We start from the raw sequence: 22,136 nt of genomic DNA, 5'->3' as shown, positions 1-22,136 counted from the left end.
AGGTATATTTTATGAAGAAAAAAATAGTTTGATATAATAATCAAAAATAAATATGTAGAAATATTAGATTCATATTAAATACTTTTTGGTCTAATATTTTATGTGTTGGCTACTGTAAAGGATTATGAAATAAGTTTGATGTGAGAACATACACAGACACTAATACACATAGTACAAGGGCAGACAGAAAGCTTCAACTGTACTTTGCAAACAACATTGTTACTCCATTAGTGTTATGATATCCTGGTTTATTGAAAACAAAAAAGCAAAGTTTTTCTGTCTGTAGCTTAAGATCTCATAAATTGAAAGGACAGAAATGCTATGTTTTGCAAGAATTTGCTGTGTGAAGGACATAAATGCTAAGTTTTCCAAGAATTTGCTATGTTTTGCAAGAATTTGCTATGTTTTGCCAGAATTTGCTATGTTTTGCAAGAATTTGCTATGTTTTGCCAGAATTTGCTATGTTTTGCCAGAATTTGCTATGTTTTGTAAGATTTTGCTATGTTTTGCAAGAATTAGCTATTTGAAGGACAGAAAAGCTAAGTTTTCCAAGAATTTGCAATGTTTTGCAAGAATTTGCTATGTTTTGTAAGAATTTGCTATGTTTTGCAAGAATTAGCTATGTGAAGGACAGAAAAGCTAAGTTTTCCAAGAATTTGCTATGTTTTGCAAGAATTAGCTATGTGAAGGACAGAAAAGCTAAGCGTTCCAAGAATTTGCTATGTTTTGCAAGAATTTGCTATGTTTTGCAAGAATTAGCTATGTGAAGGACAGAAAAGCTAAGTTTTTCAAGAATTTGCAATGTTTTGCCAGAATTTGCTATGTTTTGCAAGAATTTGCTATGTTTTGCAAGAATTAGCTATGTGAAGGACAGAAAAGCTAAGTTTTCCAAGAATTTGCTATGTTTTGCAAGAATTTGCTATGTTTTGCAAGAATTTGCTATGTTTTGCCAGAATTTGCTATGTTTTGAAAGAATTTGCTATGTTTTGTAAGAATTTGCTATGTTTTGCAAGAATTAGCTATGTGAAGGACAGAAAAGCTAAGTTTTCCAAGAATTTGCTATGTTTTGCAAGAATTTGCTATGTGAAGGACAGAAATGCTATGTTTTGCAAGAATTTGCTATGTTTTGCAAGAATTTGCTATGTTTTGCAAGAATTTGCTATGTTTTGCAAGAATTTGCTATGTTTTGTAAGAATTTGCTATGTTTTGCAAGAATTAGCTATGTGAAGGACAGAAAAGCTAAGTTTTCTAAGAATTTGCTATGTTTTGCAAGAATTTGCTATGTTTTGCCAGAATTTGCTATGTTTTGCAAGAAATTGCTATGTTTTGCAAGAATTTGCTATGTAAAGGACAGAAAAGCTATGTTTAGTAAGGTTTTGCTATGTTAAGGACAGAAAAGCTAAGTTTTGCAACATGAAGGACATAAGCAGCCTTCCTAATGTAAGAATTTGTCAGACAAAGGACATAAGTCACCTCCCTTAAGTTAGATTTTGTTAGATGAAGGACATAAGTAGCCTTCCTTAGACCAATTTCCAGTGACTTCTGTCCTAATTAGGAATGACTTTGTTTTCTTTCCATGATCCCAATATTTAAACCTAAATTGGAGTAATCAAATTTGTAGACGTGATAAAGATGGTAAAAGTTTGGGCTCTGATGAAACCAACTCAAGCTCCCCCCGCACACCAGATGGTAAGTTTTTAAACTGTTTACATTCATAATTGTAGAGCAGCTGCATTTTGAAAATAATTATTCAAATACAACTTTGTAAGTTTATACACACGAGTTATGGCTTAGTGCTTGGGCTCTGAGGGTATGTAGTTCAAGTCTATATTTTGGATCGTTATTTTTATATACCTAGCTGTTTAATTAAATTTATTAGAGTAGAACACATGCTAAGAACTTATTAATGTTTCTATGAGTAACCTTAAATAAGGAATGCAAGTTTGACATCAATAGTTATTTATCGTATTATAGACAGCTTTCCATGGGTATTCAAATGAAAAATTATGTTCTTGTCAACCAGGATGTGTCGAAGGCCCGTGTTGATAAAATTGGTATTAATTTTAAGATTTTATTTCATTATTCGTGGAAAATTGTATGTAATTCGATGCTATACAGGGTTTTTTAGCATGGCTGAGAACCGGATCTAATCCACCGGATATTAACCGGTTTCGAAGCCATAATGGGAAGCTGATTCCATTATATTCTGAATGTAAATCATTCCTTTTCATGAAAAAATAAGAAAATATCTTTAATTTTTCATTAAATTTTTGTAGGAACATCTTTCTTAATACATTTTATAAGTATGATGCTCTTTTCTATCAAAACTTGGATGACGAATTAACTTTCTTGGATTAAATAGATTCTTTATTAAAAATTTATATAAACTTTTATGTTGCATTTTGATATTAAAACTCTAAATTTAAAGCTCTTACGCCATTTATATTTTAAATTTCTCTAATGTAACAAGTAATCTTTATCATTTTTTATTTCTAAATTCGAAATTTTCTTTATTTTGCTTTCTCTCTTAATATTACTAACAAATCTACTTTTTCTTGAGTTTCATACTGTTTCACGTTGAATCTATCTTTTCGCTCTCTTCCTTGCTCTTTTAGCTCCAATTTATTTGAAGCTGTATTGAGAAACCAGAAAATCGGACTTATTTTTCTAAAACATTTTTGGCTTCCGACAAAATAAACTTTAATTATTGTATAGGATAATATATTGGTTTTGGTTATTGCATATTTTATTTCTAATATTAGGAAGTGCAGGTACTTTGGAGTTTGCCCTGATATATGATGAAACTAACAGTCTTCTCCTAGTCAATATCCTCAGGGCAAAGGTAATTATGTAATAATTATAATGTTTCTTCTTTAAGATTTTTAACGATAACTAATCAAAATAGTTGGTTCTCAATGGTCTTTTTGTATACGGGATTAGTCCTTATGTGGGGATAGGAGATAAATTGGAGTACAAAGATAAATGCATTTCATTTTCTCGAATCTTAATATCCCTAACAGTTTTGTCAGGGGGGGGGGAGCAACTTTTTTCCGGAAGGGATATGTCTCATTCTTCAAGAAAAAGACAAACCCCAAACTGTTCAGTTTTGAGCAAGACGATTCCTGTGACGTCATATAAAAAGGGAAGGGGGGAAAGAAAATCTCTTCCCTTTTCTCCCATCTCTTTTGAAGAGATTTTCTTCCCCCCTTCCCTTTTTCTTTCCCGAAACGTATATGACAAGTATTCGACCCTTCACTTTCAATTTTAGTTACATTAGACAAAGAATTTTTTCAGGGGAGGATTTTAAGGGCGATTTTTCTTGAGACGGTGGAGTTATCCTTTCCCAAATTAGTCATAAACCTTCCCTGGATCAATAAGAGGTTCCACTGTAATGCATAATCATATCGGTTCAGCAGTTAACGAGATCCTTCGCTTCACACCTACGGAGATAACCAATATTTTTTCAGGGTTTGAAAGGACTTGACATGAACGGCCTTTGTGATTCCTACTGTAAAATTACTCTTGTTCCTTCACAACCTAAGGTAAAGCAATGGGTGCATTACCTATCATAAAACAGACCAACCAACTGACTCTATTCATTGCCTATCATGAAACAGACTAACCAACTGACTTTATTCATATTTTAATTCAAATTTGATATGGGGTGGTTTCAGTTTTTTAGTTGAGCGGCTTTTGTATTTTTTATTATTTTTGAAAGCCATTCGACAAGGCTAAAGGTGGTAGTGGCTGTGGCTGCCGAGATCTGATAATTTTATTTCAAAATTTTATATTACATGACTCTCTTAATTTTGTATAATTAAACTTTATAAATGACAAATTTTTAAATAATTCAATATTGTATCATATTTCAAATTATATAGATTTAAGTAAAAATATTCAAATAATTTCAATTTGAAGATTTATTAAGTAAAAAGAATTTTAGTTTTGTACCAAAAACGTAAAAGTACTTTTTGTACGTTTAGTTTTAATCATATTTCAATTTAGAACACAGTAATAGTGTCTGACTGATTATGACATAACAAAAAAAATTAGCCAATGAGAGGCCACTATAAATTTTACCATTGGTCAATAACGGCCTCTCATTGGCTAATTTTTTTTTGTTACGTCATAATCAGTCAGACACTATTACTGTGTTCTTCAATTTAAAGAAAATATAGTATGTATATATAATATTTAATCGAAATAAATGAATTTTACTTTTTTCTTAATATAAAATTTCATGTACAATTTGGTTAGAAATATGTTATATCCTATTTAACTTCACTGAATAGATTGATGGTATTTTTTTATATAAATTCTCAACTATTGAACGTCTACGTTCTTGATTTTAAAATATACAATTATTTGATTAAAATATATTATATTTCTAATTAAATAAATTTCCATCAAAGTGCTAAGCAATCAAAAAAAAACCTTTATTTGTGCAATAAAATTAAACAAAAGAAGGCAGTTTTTTCTCTGTACCTAAAGCGTTCGAAGGCCTCTCATGCGATGCCTTAACCCTGCATGATTAACTTGTGCCCAAAATAACCTAATCTTACCTAGCCTAATACATAACTCTCCTCATTTTTAATATATTTCAAAATAAGGCACATGTGCTCGACCAGGCACTTTGAGTAAAAACGCAATGTATCTTATCTCTGTATTCAGGTTAGCCAACAGAGAACTCGGACAGTGAATAAGAACGTGAACCCCGAGTACACAAGTCTCCTCCATTTCCCTGACATATCCAAGGATCAATTATCCACCCTCCACATGTTAATCAATATTCTAGGTAACCAGTTTTACGGGAACTTGCGCGGCATTAGCGCAAAATGTAATTGATAACATGCCTGCTTGATGTCAGTGAGTTAGGTGTTTGGTTCGGGTCTTGCCATACCGCGTCATACTAAATACGTTAAAAATGCTACTGCTGCTATGTCTGGCATATGACACTAAAAGTTTCATGCTTCCAGGAAAGGATTGTACAATCAAAGGGTTGGTTGTCTATTAGTATGTTATATAACCTAATGTCCTAGTGGGCGTTAATGTATTGCATCCCATTAGAAGCATGTGTCAGGGATGAGACATTGGACTGTAATTATATTAATAATCCATGTATGTAAACAAATATTCTAAGTCGTTAACTTTAAACTTTGGCGTTTTTTATTTATCTTGATTGGCTACTATCATTGTAATTTTATATGAATAAGGAGTAATTCTTGTATATCATTGTAGATGTACATCAATCAATCGTCCTTTGTCACATCCCTTAAGAATTCAAGTGTCTGGCCACTTATTACGAACTTGCTTGGAATAAAGTCAGACTTTTAAAAGCATTTGAAGTTTAACGTTCAAAATTCAGAAAGCACAAAGTAGTTATTAGAAAATTATTAAAATAACAAAAAAGTCAAATAGTGTTTAAGATGAAATTTTTATTTGGAATTATAGATTAGAATTACAAATAAGGTTTTTTAATAAAAATCATTAGAATGAATATATGTACATTAATGTATTACTTAACAAGACTAAAAATATGAGTTTTATCTTTTACCCTCAAGAATAAGAATAGAATATAAAACATAAAATACATGAAATATTCATTATTCAAAAACAAAGTTTTTGAATTGATCTTATCCTTCCAATATTTCCATTTTTCCCTCTTGAACCAAACTAATCATGTGGAAAAGAAAAGTACTTGAAAAATATAATAAATTTAGTAATAATTTTGTTTGTGTGTATAAATGATGTAACAAATAATATGAAACATAGGTACTTGTTCATTGTCTGGAAAGAAATTAACACACAAAAAAATTCTGTATGGCTCTTTTCTACATAGACGTCCAAGGGGAGGGGGGGTAATGGGGTGATTACCCCCCCCCCCAAACGATTTTTTTTTTGGGGGGGGGGGTAAAAAAAGCTTGGACGCCCCTGCTTTTCTACCACCCAGAGAAATAGGGTAAATCCAGATATCTTAAGAGATAAGACAATGAAACAAATAATTAATGTTTATCTTCAGTGATTAACTTTTTATTACCTAAGAATAAAAGTTTGATATTTATACCCAAAGTTGTTAAGCTAACAAATAAGAGAACAAGTTTAACAATATGATTTACAGTCTTATGTCCACTCCCTCCCTGGCTAAATCCTTCCTTAACCTTTTCATTTATTTTTATTTGAAGATGAAGATATTTGTGGAGATCATTTATTGGCGGAGGCCAGGGTCGGTCTTATCAAAATATTTCCTCAGATGCAGAAACAATTCCAAGTCTGTTTACACAGACCTGTTTTCCAGGTTAGAACAATTCATGTATTATCAAATGGATCTTATACCAGATTTTCATGTTCTTAAATGCAGTGAAACACCAAGTGGGCTAAAAACGATTTTCCCCTTCTACCCCTTTAACACCAACACCTCCACTCCTACTGGATAAAGGAACTGACCATTACATGTGTTACATGTTAGCAAGCTTAATTGGCGACAATTTTTCTACTGTCATAATATCCACGCACATTCTACATCCATTGCATTGTTAGCACAGTTAAGACAGTTAAGAAGCTGAAAATAATTTTCTTATCTTCAGTTAGATCACAAAATGCTTACCTAAACGAGTTCTGTTAAAAATATTATATCCAGTTTAATATATCTCTATAATCTAGGTCCCTCTCTCACTATAGATTCTTCCTTTATCTAGCTTCATTAGCTTTATTTAATGAAGGGTACCTCCACCCTCCCAGAAGAATTGCCTCTAAAAAATGAGCTCCCCACGCCCCCCCCCAAAAAAAAAAAAAAAAATTAAATAATTTTTTCTCGTATTCATTCGAATCCGGTGGATAGGAACCGGTTCACATCCATAGGAAAAACTATGTCTAGCATCGTATTATATCCAGCTTTCTACGAATATAAAAATGTACAATCATAAGCTGTTTATAATACGATGCGAGAAATAACTATTACTTTTTCTTTTCCAAACTAGAATTGAAACCTGATAAAAATGCCCCTAAAGGCCTCTAGCCGCAGGTAAATTTTTATTTAAGCCTGGTTTGGATAGTTTCAGCTGAGAATAGCTTTCTATTTTAGCCTGGTTCAGATAGTTTCAGCTTATGATTTATCTATATTTTAGCCTGGTTCAGATGGAGTGGTGGTTCCAAATGATTGTGGTAGAATTGAGCTATCAATATCTTTCTATTCACAGCATGGAACTTTAAAGGTAAACATTATTCGGATGTATATTAAATAGTTGCCTGCTATCATTCACCTAGAAAATAATTAATAGAATGATAGAACGCGATTATAAATCTTATGGTGATTTTTCCTGTTAGTTTTCCTTGTTGTGATGGATTTATAGTTTTTTTTGTTGAAAAAATAGGAGATAACACGTAGGATGGCAAAGAATGCTTTGGATATAAGTCTATCATCAAAATCACTCTTCTAGCTGACTCAACAATACCTAAACCTAATCATAGTATGGCAGTTGTCCTGCTTCGATTAAACCCAATGAAAGAAAACAAAGAGTACGAGATAGCTGGGGGAAAAAACTTCATGATGCTGTAAAATGTAAATCAGGCCTTATAAGAGTGCCTATTCTGTTTGTAAAAACCATATGATTAAAGATTATTATATTTTTCAAACCTAGATTTAAAAAAAATATTTTTAATGCTACAAAAGTCGCTAGTTCAAATTAGAATTAAAAATGAATTTCTCTAAGGATAACAGTAAGGAATTTAAAAGAGAAAAAATAAAGAAGATGTGTTTTTACTTTAATACCATTAAAAATAACAGATTATTTATTTACATAAATGTATCTGTTGATAAAAAAAAAATATAAAAATATACATTAGAGGATATAATTTAGTTGTATAACCTATCCAAAACACGTATATTGTATTAATATAATTAATTGAATATAAACAGACTATTGAAAGGACCAATTAAGAAATAATCAAGGTTTTATTCTAAATAGAAATTGTACAAGTATATTCATGAATTATCTGCTGTATTGGAAAATCTGGTGCAGAGACTAGGGATGTTTCATATCAATAAAACTATTTTGCCCCCAACTGTACTCATATTCTTTGCCATTCAAATATAAACCAGTTTCTTCTGAAAATTGCATTATTTTCTTTATCTATAACTTTAAAGCAGGTTGGTGGATAAATTTTTCAAATTGGGATGTCACTTCGAAGCTTGGTATTACCAACCCTCAAAATAATTATAAACCTTCACAGGACTTATGAGGAGAACAATGTCGGTTCAGTGGTTAGCAAGATCTTTCGGTACAGACAGACAAACAGAGTTTATTCTTTAATACTTCTTTAATTCTTGGATTTTTTATTATTGTTTTTTTTTACTCATCAGCAGAACTAAACAACGTTTTTGTCCCCAGCTATTGCTTAGATCTAAAAATAAACGACAAAAATTGGCTCTACGCCAAAAGTTGAAGTAATACAGCACTCAACTATCCATATAATATAGTAACAGGATGTCTGTGTGTTTGTATGTTAACAGGGTAGCTTCTCATAGGTCCTGGGAAGGTTAATAACTGTTTTACGGGAAGGGCACCACCACCCTCCCAAGAAAAATCTACAAAAAAAATCGAGAGAAAAAATTTTCACGTAGAGAGTTGAACGCAACATAGAAATTATCTCGCAAGTTATATATTTGAAATAAAAAAACAAACATTGAAAGTGCCACTAGCGGCCTCTAGGGGCGTAGCCGCTAGTAATAAAATATAGACTCTAAGTACAAAATTTAGGTCCTCTGTTTTCATTTTCCTGATCCTTTAAAAAATGGTTTAAATATGCTAGAAATGAAAAATATTAAAATGAAACTTCAACATAACTATGAATAGGGGTTCTTCTAAAGCTCGGAATATTTGTTGCCAAGAATTTTTAAAAAAATCTTTTGCATATATAATCTGTCTATATAAGTTGGTTGCAACACAAAGAAAATATACTTTTCATTGCACGGTCTCTGTCTGTCATTCTCAACCTAACATTTTTATAGTTATAGGCATGCCACTATTCTCACGAGTCAAACCTATTTTTTCTCGATTTTTGCTTTTTATAATGTTTACCCTTGTTTGTTTTGTATGTTACCCTCAATGTATGCATATCATGTTAGATTCAACTCACAACTGAATCTATTTACATTTATAAATAATTTTTACAAAACTTTATCTTTCCTTCTACAGTAGCGTAGTATTTCCATACTAATTCTTGATTAGTTTTAGGCACTAGCGGCTAGGACCTTCAATGTTAAATAGACATATCAGAGGAAGGGGGTAGGCTGTACAATACCCTTGACGACAACTCAAAATATCAAATATCAAAATTTTAGAAGCATTCTCAAGGGGCCAAATTTTTTAAAAAGTGGTTTTGAGATTTCTCCCCCCAAAAAAAGGGTTAAAGCCTAAATATATGAAGCTTCCTACGAAGGCGAGGACTTGATTGACAGATTTACATACATCCAAACTTCTTATGTTATGCCATAATCCTTTGAGTTAAATCTTTCTATCTTGTTTTCTCCTTCCTATTACGTTTTAGGTTTTTTTTTAAAAAAGGATATTTCAATAAAAGTTTGATAATTCCAAATTATATTTTCCATATAATTTATAATATAATATTTTTAAAGTATTCATTTAAAGTTCAATTTATATTTTAATTTGATGAAATGATAAAAAAATACGTTGTTATCAAACACTTTCTTTTAGTCTAACTGTCTTTAATTAACTCTTTTATTCAATGTAAGTTTGCGTGTATGTGTGTATTTGTATACATTTTAATGTGTAGTTAAAGTAACAAGGATGACAACATCCATAAGTAGCGAAGCACAAAAAATCGTCGATGGGAATACGTACAGGTAGATTTAAAAGGTTTTTACTAAAATCAAGAATAGATTTATTGGATAAAATAGACATGAAACCTTGTTTTATTTTGCATGATGACGATGGTCAAAGTAAATTATATTAAAGATGCTCATAACAATGGGAAAAATTATTTTGATACTGATATCCCATAAAAGTTTGAAAATTGCATCAAAATAAACAAAGATATGGGAAAATATGTAAAACATATAAAAATAGCCAAAAACCTGATAAAAGGCAGTCTGGCCGTCATGGTTGTTTTATTAAAACGACAAAAAATTTAATTTTTAAATCCTTAACTTAAAAATTTGGAAAATCGGACCATATACACTGAAGATATGGAAAAAAGTGTTAAATATATAAAAATAGCCTAAAACCTGCCAAAAAGGCAGTCTGGCCGTCATGGTTATTTTGTTTAAAAAACGGGAAATTTAATTTTGATATCTATATTCTATAACTGAAAAATTTTGAAAATCGGACTATAAACACTTAAGATATGGAGAAAAATGTTAAATATATAAAAAAAAACAGCCTAAAACCTGCTAAAATGGCAGTCTGGCCGTCATGATTGTTTTCTTTAAAAGACGGGAAATTTAATTTTGATATCTATAACTGAAAAATTTTTGAAAATCGGACCATAAACACTGAAGATATGGAGAAAAATGTGAAAAAAAATAAAAACAGCCTAAAACCTGCTAAAAATCGGTCTGAACGCCAATGATGTTTTATAGTCAATTGTGCTCCTTAATGATGGGAATGTTGTCAAAAAATTTCAGCATTCTATCTTTTATAGGAGCTGAGTAAATCCCATTTCCCCCATAGCGTTACGGACTGACTGACGGACGGACGGACGGACAAAGTGAATTATAGAGTAGCTTCGCTACTAAAAAGAGGCATACGTACGGAATGCCCTAATTATTAAGTAGTCAAACTAAATTCGAAAAAGATTACTCATGTTTCTATTTATAAATCTTAAACAAACAATATATTATTGCCCAAGAAAGTAAAAGCTAATTATGAGTTATTTATCATGATATTACAGTAATATGAATCATTTGGTTATTTATAACGTCTTGCATATGCATATGTAATATTATAAAATCTTATTTATATATTTATGGTAGCGGAGGTTCTATATAACTAAGTTGTTAAGCGTCATTCCGTTAAAAAGACAGAGTAAAAGCTCGACTATTATATACCTGGTCTGTATGTTTGCCTGATTGTAGTTAACAGGTTCTTTTCTCAAATGCTGTTTAGTGTACAATTACACGATTCAGATGTTTCAGCAGTGACGGGTCATGATATATTAATGAATATATTGTGTATTTCAAATTCATTGGGCCGAATTATGATCATATTTTGTTTAGGTTTGTGTTATCGGTTGTAAAGGACTTTCTCCTCAAAATGAATCCGTGAATCCATATGTTAGAGTGTAAGTATTTGTTATAGTGTAGCTATGCTACTTTATAACTATGTTAAAGCTTGTCTGTCCATCCTATGGCTTGAACTGTAAAATATAACTTTTTTTTAAATTCCCTTTAAAAACACCTCCCCCCTTTTTTTTCTAAGAAAATGCAATTTCCCACACCCTTTTTTGGGTAAAGATTGTAAAAAGACCTGCAGGTGGTAACAATTTTTTACTTCTTTATCAGTCTAAAGATTCAAAATTCTAAAGACAAATACTTATCTAGAAGCTATTCAAAGAGCCTATGAAAAAGTAGGATAAATTAATATCTTTAAGCCGGAGTATCCCGACTTATTAGAATAGTCCATTATTTTAATATAACTTAATTCTGGCTTTTTCTGGGCAAATTTTTCTAATCTACATTTAAATTGGTACATTACTCAAGAATAAATTTTGACCTATAAATAATTAAACTACACATAGTAAACCAAGTAAAACTTGAAACTCTTGGGAGAATAAAACTTTTAAAAAAGCTTTTTTCATATCAAAATGCAATTTTAGATATGTAAAAAGGTTTTAAGATATGATGTAAAGCATTGCTTTGATATTACATAACAACCAGTTTGAAAAGCAAATATTTCAAAAGCATAAGTTTGCAAATTTTCTTTCTAACCATGCATAAATATCAATCTCTTTTTTTTAAACATAAACTTATTTCAATCATTATTTACATAATAAGAATAAAAATCTAAACTGTAATGTCATGTGCCAGAATAAATTTTTGATGCATTACAATGTTTACAAAGTAATTTTTTTACAGTGGTATAATCTGATCTAATATATAAACTAAATATATCTGAAAGATGCATGTACATACTTTATATACATACATTATTTTATCAAGGCTTAGCAGATAAATTATCACAATTTTCCTCCTCAGCCTAACTAAATATAAGATTTATAAGTATGGTCAAATCTTTAAAAAAAAATTTCTTTGACTTCAGAGGTGAATTCTTAAAAAAAACTTTTTTGGCTCGCCGCCTTACTAACATAGTGTGGCAAAATTATTCCCTCTAAATTTTTAGCGAATCTCACTGATTTTAGTGAGGCAAAGAATTTTTAGTGGGGCAAATGTTTTCCAAGAATCCACCTCTGTTTTTTATCCTACCTTTTAAACGTACTTTTTGTTCGTGAAATGAAAAATAAATGATATTATTTGCTGTTTAATTTATTATATAAAATCTTTTTAAAAATAGATATTTTCCACATAACATGAAAAATATTTTGATCTTTTAATGCTGCTGTGTTGTGTGCTTACTGGATTACAAATAAGCTTCAAACTGTTATTTTTATAAACACTGAATAAATGAATCATGCATTGTAATTGTGCTGCAACTCAAAACTGTTTTTCCTTAATTCTAGCATTCAAAATATTAAATATTCGTAGTCTATTTGGTTCTCACATTAATAAATACAGATAAGCAACCCTTTGATTGCTTGACAGTTGTCAGGAAGTACCAACTGTGCATGATAATGAGTTTAGCCTTAACAAGCCAATAGTTAAACAATAAAATTTTCCATACTTACCTATTTCTGTAATGGATACAGTATACATGGATATCATTACAGGGTAAATTTGGGGTAAAAGGGGTGGATAATAATTAATATTATCGTTACATTAATCATTTCATTAGAGTATGCAAAAATATGGTGCAACGTCCAAGTAAATGTATGGTTCCTCTTACATTAACAAAATGATAGAACAATCTAACTATAAGATATATCATACTAACTTAACCTAACTATTTTGGTGTACCTCTTACATTAACAAATTAATAGAACAATCTAACTATAAGATTTCTCATACTAACCTAACCTAACTATTTTAGTGTACCTCTTACATTAAAGGAAGCCTGCAAGAAATACCACGCTTTAACTGCTGAAAGACTGCCACAAGTAGACCAAATACCCCAAATTTGAAGCCTTCAGCTTCTATAACAAAAAAGTTCTAGGCATTTTAAAATGACATTTTATGTTCAATGAAAATTTTGAAAGAATTGCAATGCTCATGTTGAAAACTTTGAAATTAAACTACGTGGCCTAGAAACAAAATTATAAGCTTATTTTTGTCATAAATTTAGGTTTCCAGTAACTAATTATATTTTTACAATAAAAATACCCATTTTTATAGTCAAAATCATTAAAAAAAATTAAGTTTTACTTGCGTTGTACCGAATGTACTGTAGCCAATCAGAAGGCTGAATCAGCTTAACAACCAATCACAGCTAAGCTTGTATTAGTTTACCCCTTTGTTTCCACTATGATTTTCGTTTAAAAATGCAATTTAAATCGAATTTTTTTCATAGATTTTGACTATGAAATGTGGTGTTTTTATTGTAAAAATGTAATCGGTTACAGGCAATCTAAGTTTCTGACAAAGATAAGGTTATAATTTTGTGTCTAGGCGACGGAAATTAATATTGTTTTTTCTTTTATGAGCATTGGAAATCTTTCAAAAATTCCATTGTACATAAAATGCTATTTTAAAATGCCTAGAACTTTTTTGTTATTGAAGCTGAAGGCTTTAAATTTGGGGTATTGGGTCTTCTTGTGGCAGTCTTTCAGCAGTTAAAGCGTGTTATTTTTTGCAGGCTTCCTTTAACAAATTAATAGAACAATCTAATCTATGAAATAATTCAAACTTACCTATCCTAACTATTTCAGTGTACTTCTTCCATTGACCCAGCAAGAGAACAAGCGTAAGACAACAATGAAATGGAAAACTTGTGATCCAGAGTACAATGAACAGGTACATGATAATTGTAGCGCTGCTACCAAGGACGTCCAAGGGGGGGGGGGTAAAGGGGTGATTAACCCACCCCCCCTTAAAAAATTACCCCCCCCCCAAAAAAAAATAAAAAAAGCTTGGACGCCCCTGGCGGTTACTTACCTTTATATGTCAGAATTGGAATTACGTCCACGATTTGTTGGCTGTTGTCGCCTCAATAAATAAGTATAGATGAATAATAAAAAAAAAACTACCAAGCCCATGTGGTAAAAACTCTTCTCGTCTCCAAGCAAATTGCATTCTGTTCTTTTGTAGGGACTCGGGATTGTTTATATTTCTGACGATATTAGCTGATTTCAAATACAAAATCGCGACTGAGTTCGCCCTTTGGACAGAGTTATTCATATATAGCTCATGCCCCCTCTATTCTTTTACTTAAATGCCTCCTGACAGGGACATATGAATAAGCTATTTTGAAATCTAGCATTCTTGCAATATACCAATAATTTAATTGGAAGTTATCAGTGTATGTGAGAATATTTGGCGCCGGTTTTCATTCTCCTTGTTTTTTTTGTTTTTTTTTCACGTACTTGTGGATGCTGTGTGGTTCAGACTGGAAATCGACACCTCCTCGACAGCAAGCTAAGACGACACGTTGTATAATATGCCGTTTAAACAAAAGTATGACTGTAGGATAACTATATACCCTAATATTAACTAATGTTAATGTACATGCTCTAAAACTTCATTACTCAACGTCTAGTTCAGTTTTTACCACAAAATACAATCATTCTTTTTCCTCTTTTTCAATATTTACCAGACTAAACCAGCATAAAAATTGATCTGTATTATAGTTTGTATTCCTGACGAATATTACTGATCTTCCTAAGCAAAGCCTGACTGTCACAGTTTGGAGCCATGAAAAAGATGCCAACGAGGAATATTTAGGTGAATATGATATGACATAACCTTTAGACAAACGGGAAAAGTGAGCCATAGAGCAGATGTTTAGTTCTCATATCAGAGTTAAAAAGAGAGAGAGAGTATTTATAAACTCAAAAAAATCACGAAACTTATCTTTAAAAGGTATTAATCTTTTAAATAATGGCCGACAGACAAACAAACAAAAAAATGTATAGAATAGATGCGCATGTGTCATAGGAATCTTCACCGAAAATTTTAGGTTACTATCTCAATAGCAGCCCAGGAATTACATTCCCCAATATCGTTATAAACTGACTAACTTACTGACAGACAGACAAAGTGAATTATAGAATAGCTTCACTACATCACATTTGTATAAGAATTAAATTTTTATAAGTTGTTTCTTTTTTTAGGTGGAATAGTGCTTGGTTTGAGCTCTAAAGGAGAAAGATTGAAGCATTGGGCAAGTGTAATAAAACACCCCAACAGAGTTCACAAAAAGACACACACTCTCTGCTCCAATTTCCTGGAGTAAACAGCTGTTTTTAAGTTCCCGCCATAACTGAAGCAGGGCTACCAAATTTTCTTGACAAATTTTGAACAGAGTGACCAATTTATTAATTATACATATTTCTATGATAATCAAATACATTTAAACTACTATTTGTTAGAATTTCTAATTCTATTTTTTAATCAAATTTGACTTGATATATCGACAATTTTTCCATTTTTGATTCTTTCAAGCTAAAATTTACTTTAACACATTATTATATTTACACAAATTTGTTACTGATTGTTTTTACAAAATTTTAAATATTTTACAATCAGAAAATGAAGCTAGTAAAAGTGGCTGACTCAGATTATGACGTCAAAAAAAATTAGCCAATGAGAGGCCAGCATACACTGTAATTGACCAATGGTAAAATTTATAGTGGCCTCTCATTGGTTAATTTTTTTTTGATGTCATAATCTGAGTCAGCCACTTTTACTAGCTTCTCAGAAAATGCATACCATTAAAAATTTTTTCTTTCATTTTGATAATATTATTTATCAAATATATTTTGAATTAAGTATTTGAAGTAGTTAACAAAATCTTTTATTATTATTAAAATATAGTAACTATTATCTTCAATTCAATTTATAATTTAATACATATTTATAATATTCAAAAATAGAATTTATATTCAATGACATTAATATTTAATAATTTTAGATAAAGCTAAATTTCACAAGAATTATAACTAAAATATCCAATAAATCATAGATGTTGAAAAATTTGCAAATCCATTAATATTCATGAATTTTAGTTTTAAATAGCTATTTATTATTAGTTAACTTAATTTAAAATATCTATATCTACATTTTTTGTTTTAAAAAATATGTCTGTATATGATAATTTATTTTGTTATATATTTTTATTTCATCAAAGCTTTTGTTTTTTGAAAAGTGAAAAATGATTATTAGTACCCAAAATTGATTTTTCAAACACCAATTGTATTTTTGACTTACACCAATTGCATTTTTGATTTAAACAAAGCATTTGATACTGATCGAATAAAGGGAATGGAACATGAGCAATGCAAAACCTATTTTTAAACCTAATATTGCATAAATTCAACATAAATTTGCTAAAAATAGAAGAGCAGATATTATGATGATAAAGGTTGTCAATAACAGGTTCCATATTTTAGTCCCATTCTGTTTTCCATCGGTCTTACTATTAACCTTACTTGCTTGTAGAAAAACATGAGTTTTCTAATATGTTATTCCATTTCCATTTAAGATACTAGAATAGCTAGCATAGCAACATACATTGGTCCCAAAACATAAATAAAAAAGACTGTTATTTTGGTTGGATGCTGTGAGTATTGGTGCAAAAAATATGACGTAACAAAAAAAATAGCCAATGAGAGGCCACTATAAATTTTACCATTGGTCAATAACGGCCTCTCATTGGCTAATTTTTTTTGTTACGTCATATTTTTTGCACCAATACTCACAGCATCTTTTGGTTGTTAAAAAGTTTAATATTTAAACTAGACATAAACATGGGTTTTCCTTAATTTTATCCAAACCAAACAAATAGAAGGAGTTTTTTGTTGTTGTTTAAAGTTGCAAGTTTCTTTTATTCCATTATTTTACACACACTAAACAATCTTCTCACATACAAAGACACACAATGAAGAAAGAAACTTCTAACAAAACAACGTTACTATATTTACAAATCAAGTTAAGCAAATATTGTTAAAGATAAAACATATCATAAAAATTTATTTAGGAAGGAAAAAATATTATCAATTGATGTGCAAGCCAGAAATGAGGGATGGGTTGAGGGTGGTTGTCTTCCCTAATTTTATTGTGTGGTCATAAGTTTCCTAAAACATTGCATTTGCCCCCATTTGAACCTAAAATCAATGGGGAAAAAATCAGGTTTTTAGCTGTTTTGTGATAGCAGTCCAGAAAAGTATGAATGGAAATTCTGGGCTGGATCTGAGCCTAGTAAATTTTACACACAGAATCTTACACAAATATTCGACTCACAGATAGACACACAATCTACACACACACACAAAGTGCACACACACACAAAGTGCACACACACACAAAGTGCACACACACACACATATATATCTATAATACAAAGTAGCTTGATGTCTGTCCGTCTGTCCGTCTGTCTGTCCCTTAAGATCTCGGTAACCACTGAACCGATTGGATTCAACTCTTCAGGGTATATTTCTATTGGTCCTGTGGTGGTTTTAAGCTATTTTCTTGGGGGGTGGGACACCCCCAACCCCCCCAAAAACAAAAAATCCCCCCCCATTTTTTTTTTTTTTTTTTTTTTTGCTGAAGATTTCCGAGGTTCTTTAGGTTTTGTAGAAGATTTCCTAGGTTCTTTAGGTTTTGCAGAAGATTTCCTAGGTTCTTTAGGTTTTGTAGAAGATTTCCTAGGTTCTTTAGGTTTTGTAGAAGATTTCCTTAGTCCTTTAACGAATTTCGCCTTAATTTTTTTAATCACCTCTTGGGGCAAAGCCCCTAGAGGCTAGGGGCGAAGCCGCTAGTATATATATATTGTACAATCTTTTTCTCTTAAGATTGTATAAAATATGAATACAATGTTTCAAATATACTATTTTTTCAAAATTTTAGTTCATTTCAATTAAAAGTCCTATTTTTACTAAATACGGCTATGGCCCCAAAACTAGACATTCATACAAATTAAATCATTGAGAAAAATATTGTATTACAACAACGTGTTACAATTGCATATTGTAATAAGTTACAAATGCGAAAAAAAATAAAACACAGTTTTTAAGGATAAGTTATTTTTTACATGTTTTTAGAACAAGCTTTAGTTGTAACTTTGTTGACTATACATACAAAAGACAAAAATTAGACAATTGTTATTTTATACATTAGATCTGTTAATACTTAACATTGAGTATTAAGGTCACGACAAACAAAAAAACGCATCTACTCTATAAATTTATTTTTACTTAGATCTTACGCAAGATTATCATGTACTCTAATAAAGTTAAACTTCTAGATGGCTAAATTAACGATACCCCCATCCACAGTGCAGTAGTCAACTAAAAGGTAATGATTCTTCATAGATTATCATTTTTCCTTGTTATATGATATTTCTTTTAATGATATTTTTCAATGAAAAAAGTTATCATCATTTCTTTTTAATCTTAAAATCACCTTTTTAAACTTTATGAAAATTTTGTCATTTAGAATTAAGGAGAGAATTTGATAACAAATTATTTGGAAATTATATATTTAATTGTTATAAAACTTGATATTTTACATTATATTTTATCTTATTCTAATATGTGATAATTATATTCTAAATATGAATTATAATTATATAAAGAATTGGATTTAAGTATTTAAGTTAAAAATACTTGAATTAGAATTTTTAAAGACTAAATACATCTATATTTATGATAATTGATATCTTACTGCTTTGCGCCGATTATATTTAGGCGATTTTTTTATCTTATTGCTTGAACTTTTAAACACTTTTTACAGTGTTATTTTATAAATCAAACACCTTTCTATGAAACATGAGTTTGAAAGTTTGGAAAATATGCAAGAATCTTAAGACAATGGAGTATAAATTGTATATCCCCAATGATAATATATAAAAGCACTTCTTCTGTAGATTATAATCATTAGCGGAAAAGTTTTGACACTTCTAGATTTTATCAACCTAAGATTTAATAAAAGGGGGATGTGGAAAATAACCATTTGGGCAGGGGGGGGGGGTTTACTCGAGAACCCTTAGAGCTAGAGGGAGCTAATTTTGGATATAAGCTTCTATGGGGCCAAAGTTACTTTTAAAATTATCGTCGACCCCCCACCCCCCCCCCCCCCAAAATTTTTTTTGGGGGGGGGGCGGGTGAATTATACTATAGGATGTTTCTCATAAACGACTTGAGATAAATGGAGCAAACCTTGGGATACAAGTTTTGTAGGTTATATTTGATTTTAGAATTATCGTTGACCACCCACCCACCCCAAAACCCCTAATTTGGGGGGGGGGGGGGGGGGCGGGTGAATTATACTACAGGGTGTTTCTCATAAACGACTTGAGATAAATGGAGCAAACCTTAGGATACAAGTTTTGTAGGCCTATATTTGATTTTAGAATTTTCGTTGACCACCCACCCACCCCAAAAACCCCTAATTTGCGGGGGGGGGCGGGTGAATTATACTATAGGGTGTTTCTCATAAACGACTTGAGATAAATGGAGCAAACCTTAGGATACAAGTTTTGTAGGCCTATATTTGATTTTATAAATATCGTTGACCACTCACTCATCCCCAAACCCCTAATCTTTTTTTTTTGGGGGGGGGGGCGGGTGGATTATACTATAGGGTATTTCTCATAAACGACTTGCAGCAATTTTATTTTGGGTGCTACTCCCTTAGTTTTAGAGATAATTGGATAAAATCTTTTGGGCTGGGTCACTAATTACCCCAACTATTGGTATCTTTAAAAAAACGGCTGCGAGACCGCCGCTCCCGCCGCCCGCCGCCATTTACCGCCGCCGCCAAAAATATTTTTTTTATTGCATTTCTCGCTGAATTAGGCAATTTGGAATCAATTGAGACCATGTTGTTTTTTTCTAAAATTTTTCGCCTTACAAGCAACCCTGTGGGGGATTTAGTCATTTTTTTCAAATTCTCGAAAAAAATAACATGGTCTCAAATGATTCCAAATTGCCTAATTCAGCGAGAAATGCAATAAAATTTTTTTTTTGTGGCAGCTGTAAACGGCGGCGGGCGGTGGGAGCGGCGGTCCCGCCGCCGTTTTTTTTAAAAGATACCAATAGTTGGGGTAATTAGTGACGCAGCCCAAAAGATTTCATCCAATTATCTCTAAAACTAAGGGAGTAGCACCCAAAATAAAAGTCGAAACAAAATTGTAAGTAAAGGGGGGGGGGTGGAAATGTGGTGACTCGTCACACGACATACCAGCAATTTTATTTTGGGTGCTACGACCTTAGTTTTAGAGATAATTGGATGAAATCTTTTGGGCTGGGTCACTAATTACCCCAACTACTGGTATCTTTAAAAAAAACGGCTGCGAGACCGCCGCTCCCGCCGCCCGCCGCCATTTACCGCCGCCACCAAAAAAAAAAATTTTATTGCATTTCTCGCTGAATTAGGCAATTTGGAATCATTTGAGACCATGTTATTTTTTTTAAAAAATTTTCGCCTTACAAGCAACACTGCGGGGGATTTAGTCATTTTTTCAAATTCTTGAAAAAAATAACATGGTCTCAAATGATTCCAAATTGCCTAATTCGGCGAGAAATGCAATAAAAATTTTTTTTTTTGTGGCGGCTGTAAACGGCTGCGGGCGGCGGGAGCGGCGGTCCCGCCGCCGTTTTTTTTAAAAGATACCAATAGTTGGGGTAATTAGTGACCCAGCCCAAAAGATTTCATCCAATTATCTCTAAAACTAAGGGAGTAGCACCCAAAATAAAAGTCGAAACAAAATTGTAAGTAAGGGGGGGGGGAAATGTGGTGACTTGTCACACGACATACCAGCAATTTTATTTTGGGTGCTACGACCTTAGTTTTAGAGATAATTGGAGGAAATCTTTTGGGCTGGGTCACTAATTACCCCAACTACTGGTATCTTTAAAAAAAACTGCTGTGTGACCGCCGCTCCCGCCGCCATTTACCGCCGCCACCTGAAAATTTTTTTTATTGCATTTCTCGCCGAATTAGGCAATTTGGAATTATTTGAGACCATGTTATTTTTTTCAAAAATTTTCCGCCTTACAAGCAACCCTGTGGGGGATTTAGTCATTTTTTTCAAATTCTCAAAAAAAATAACATGGTCTCAAATGATTCCAAATTGCCTAATTCAGCGAGAAATGCAATAAAATTTTTTTTTTTTTTTGTGGTGGCTGTAAACGGCGGCGGGCGGCGGGAGCGGCGGTCCCGCCGCCGTTTTTTTAAAAGATACCAATAGTTGGGGTAATGAGTGACCCAGCCCAAAAGATTTCATCCAATTATCTCTAAAACTAAGGGAGTAGCACCCAAAATAAAAGTCGAAACAAAATTGTGAGTAAAGGGGGGGGGGAAATGTGGTGACTCGTCACACGACATACCAGCAATTTTATTTTGGGTGCTACGACCTTAGTTTTAGAGATAATTGGATGAAATCTTTTGGGCTGGGTCACTAATTACCCCAACTACTGGTATCTTTAAAAAAAACGGCTGCGTGACCGCCGCTCCCGCCGCCCCCCGCTATTTACCGCCGCCACCAAAAAAAAATTTTATTGCATTTCTCGCCGAATTAGGCAATTTGGAATCATTTGAGACCATGTTATTTTTTTCAAAAATTTTTCGCCTTCCAAGCAACCCTGCGGGGGATTTAGTCATTTTTTTCAAATTCTCAAAAAAAATAACAAGGTCTCAAATGATTCCAAATTGCCTAATTCGGCGAGAAATGCAATAAAAAAATTTTTTTTGGTGGCAGCTGTAAACGGCGGCGGGCGGCGGGAGCGGCGGTCCCGCCGCCGTTTTTTTTAAAAGATACCAATAGTTGGGGTAATTAGTGACCCAGCCCAAAAGATTTCATCCATTTATCTCTAAAACTAAGGGAGTAGCACCCAAAATAATAGTCGAAACA

The 22,136-nt window shown here is 32.0% G+C and overlaps 1 protein-coding gene across 2 annotated transcripts in view; it reads left to right on the top strand.

Annotated features, from left to right (window-relative positions):
- Positions 1-15,935, top strand: part of LOC145334646 (rabphilin-3A-like) — a 64,781-nt gene extending 48,846 nt beyond the window's left edge. For both annotated transcript variants that reach the window (XM_080180186.1, XM_080180194.1), the window contains 10 exons: positions 1,622-1,689; positions 2,763-2,842; positions 3,468-3,542; positions 4,672-4,795; positions 6,183-6,295; positions 7,125-7,211; positions 11,234-11,298; positions 13,996-14,080; positions 14,914-15,007; positions 15,397-15,935. In XM_080180186.1, coding sequence (XP_080036312.1) covers positions 1,622-1,689; positions 2,763-2,842; positions 3,468-3,542; positions 4,672-4,795; positions 6,183-6,295; positions 7,125-7,211; positions 11,234-11,298; positions 13,996-14,080; positions 14,914-15,007; positions 15,397-15,518 — 913 coding nt within the window. In that variant the 3' untranslated portion in view covers positions 15,519-15,935. The remainder of the gene's footprint in view (positions 1-1,621; positions 1,690-2,762; positions 2,843-3,467; positions 3,543-4,671; positions 4,796-6,182; positions 6,296-7,124; positions 7,212-11,233; positions 11,299-13,995; positions 14,081-14,913; positions 15,008-15,396) is intronic.
- The last annotated feature ends 6,201 nt before the right edge of the window (positions 15,936-22,136 follow it).

The sequence above is a fragment of the Acartia tonsa genome, chromosome 2 (assembly GCF_053477335.1).
Source record: "Acartia tonsa isolate MP-2025a chromosome 2, ASM5347733v1, whole genome shotgun sequence".
NCBI classification, from domain to species: Eukaryota; Metazoa; Arthropoda; class Copepoda; order Calanoida; family Acartiidae; genus Acartia; species Acartia tonsa.
The sequence above is the reverse complement of the archived record's forward strand: the minus strand, read 5'-3'. Positions and strand labels throughout refer to the sequence as shown.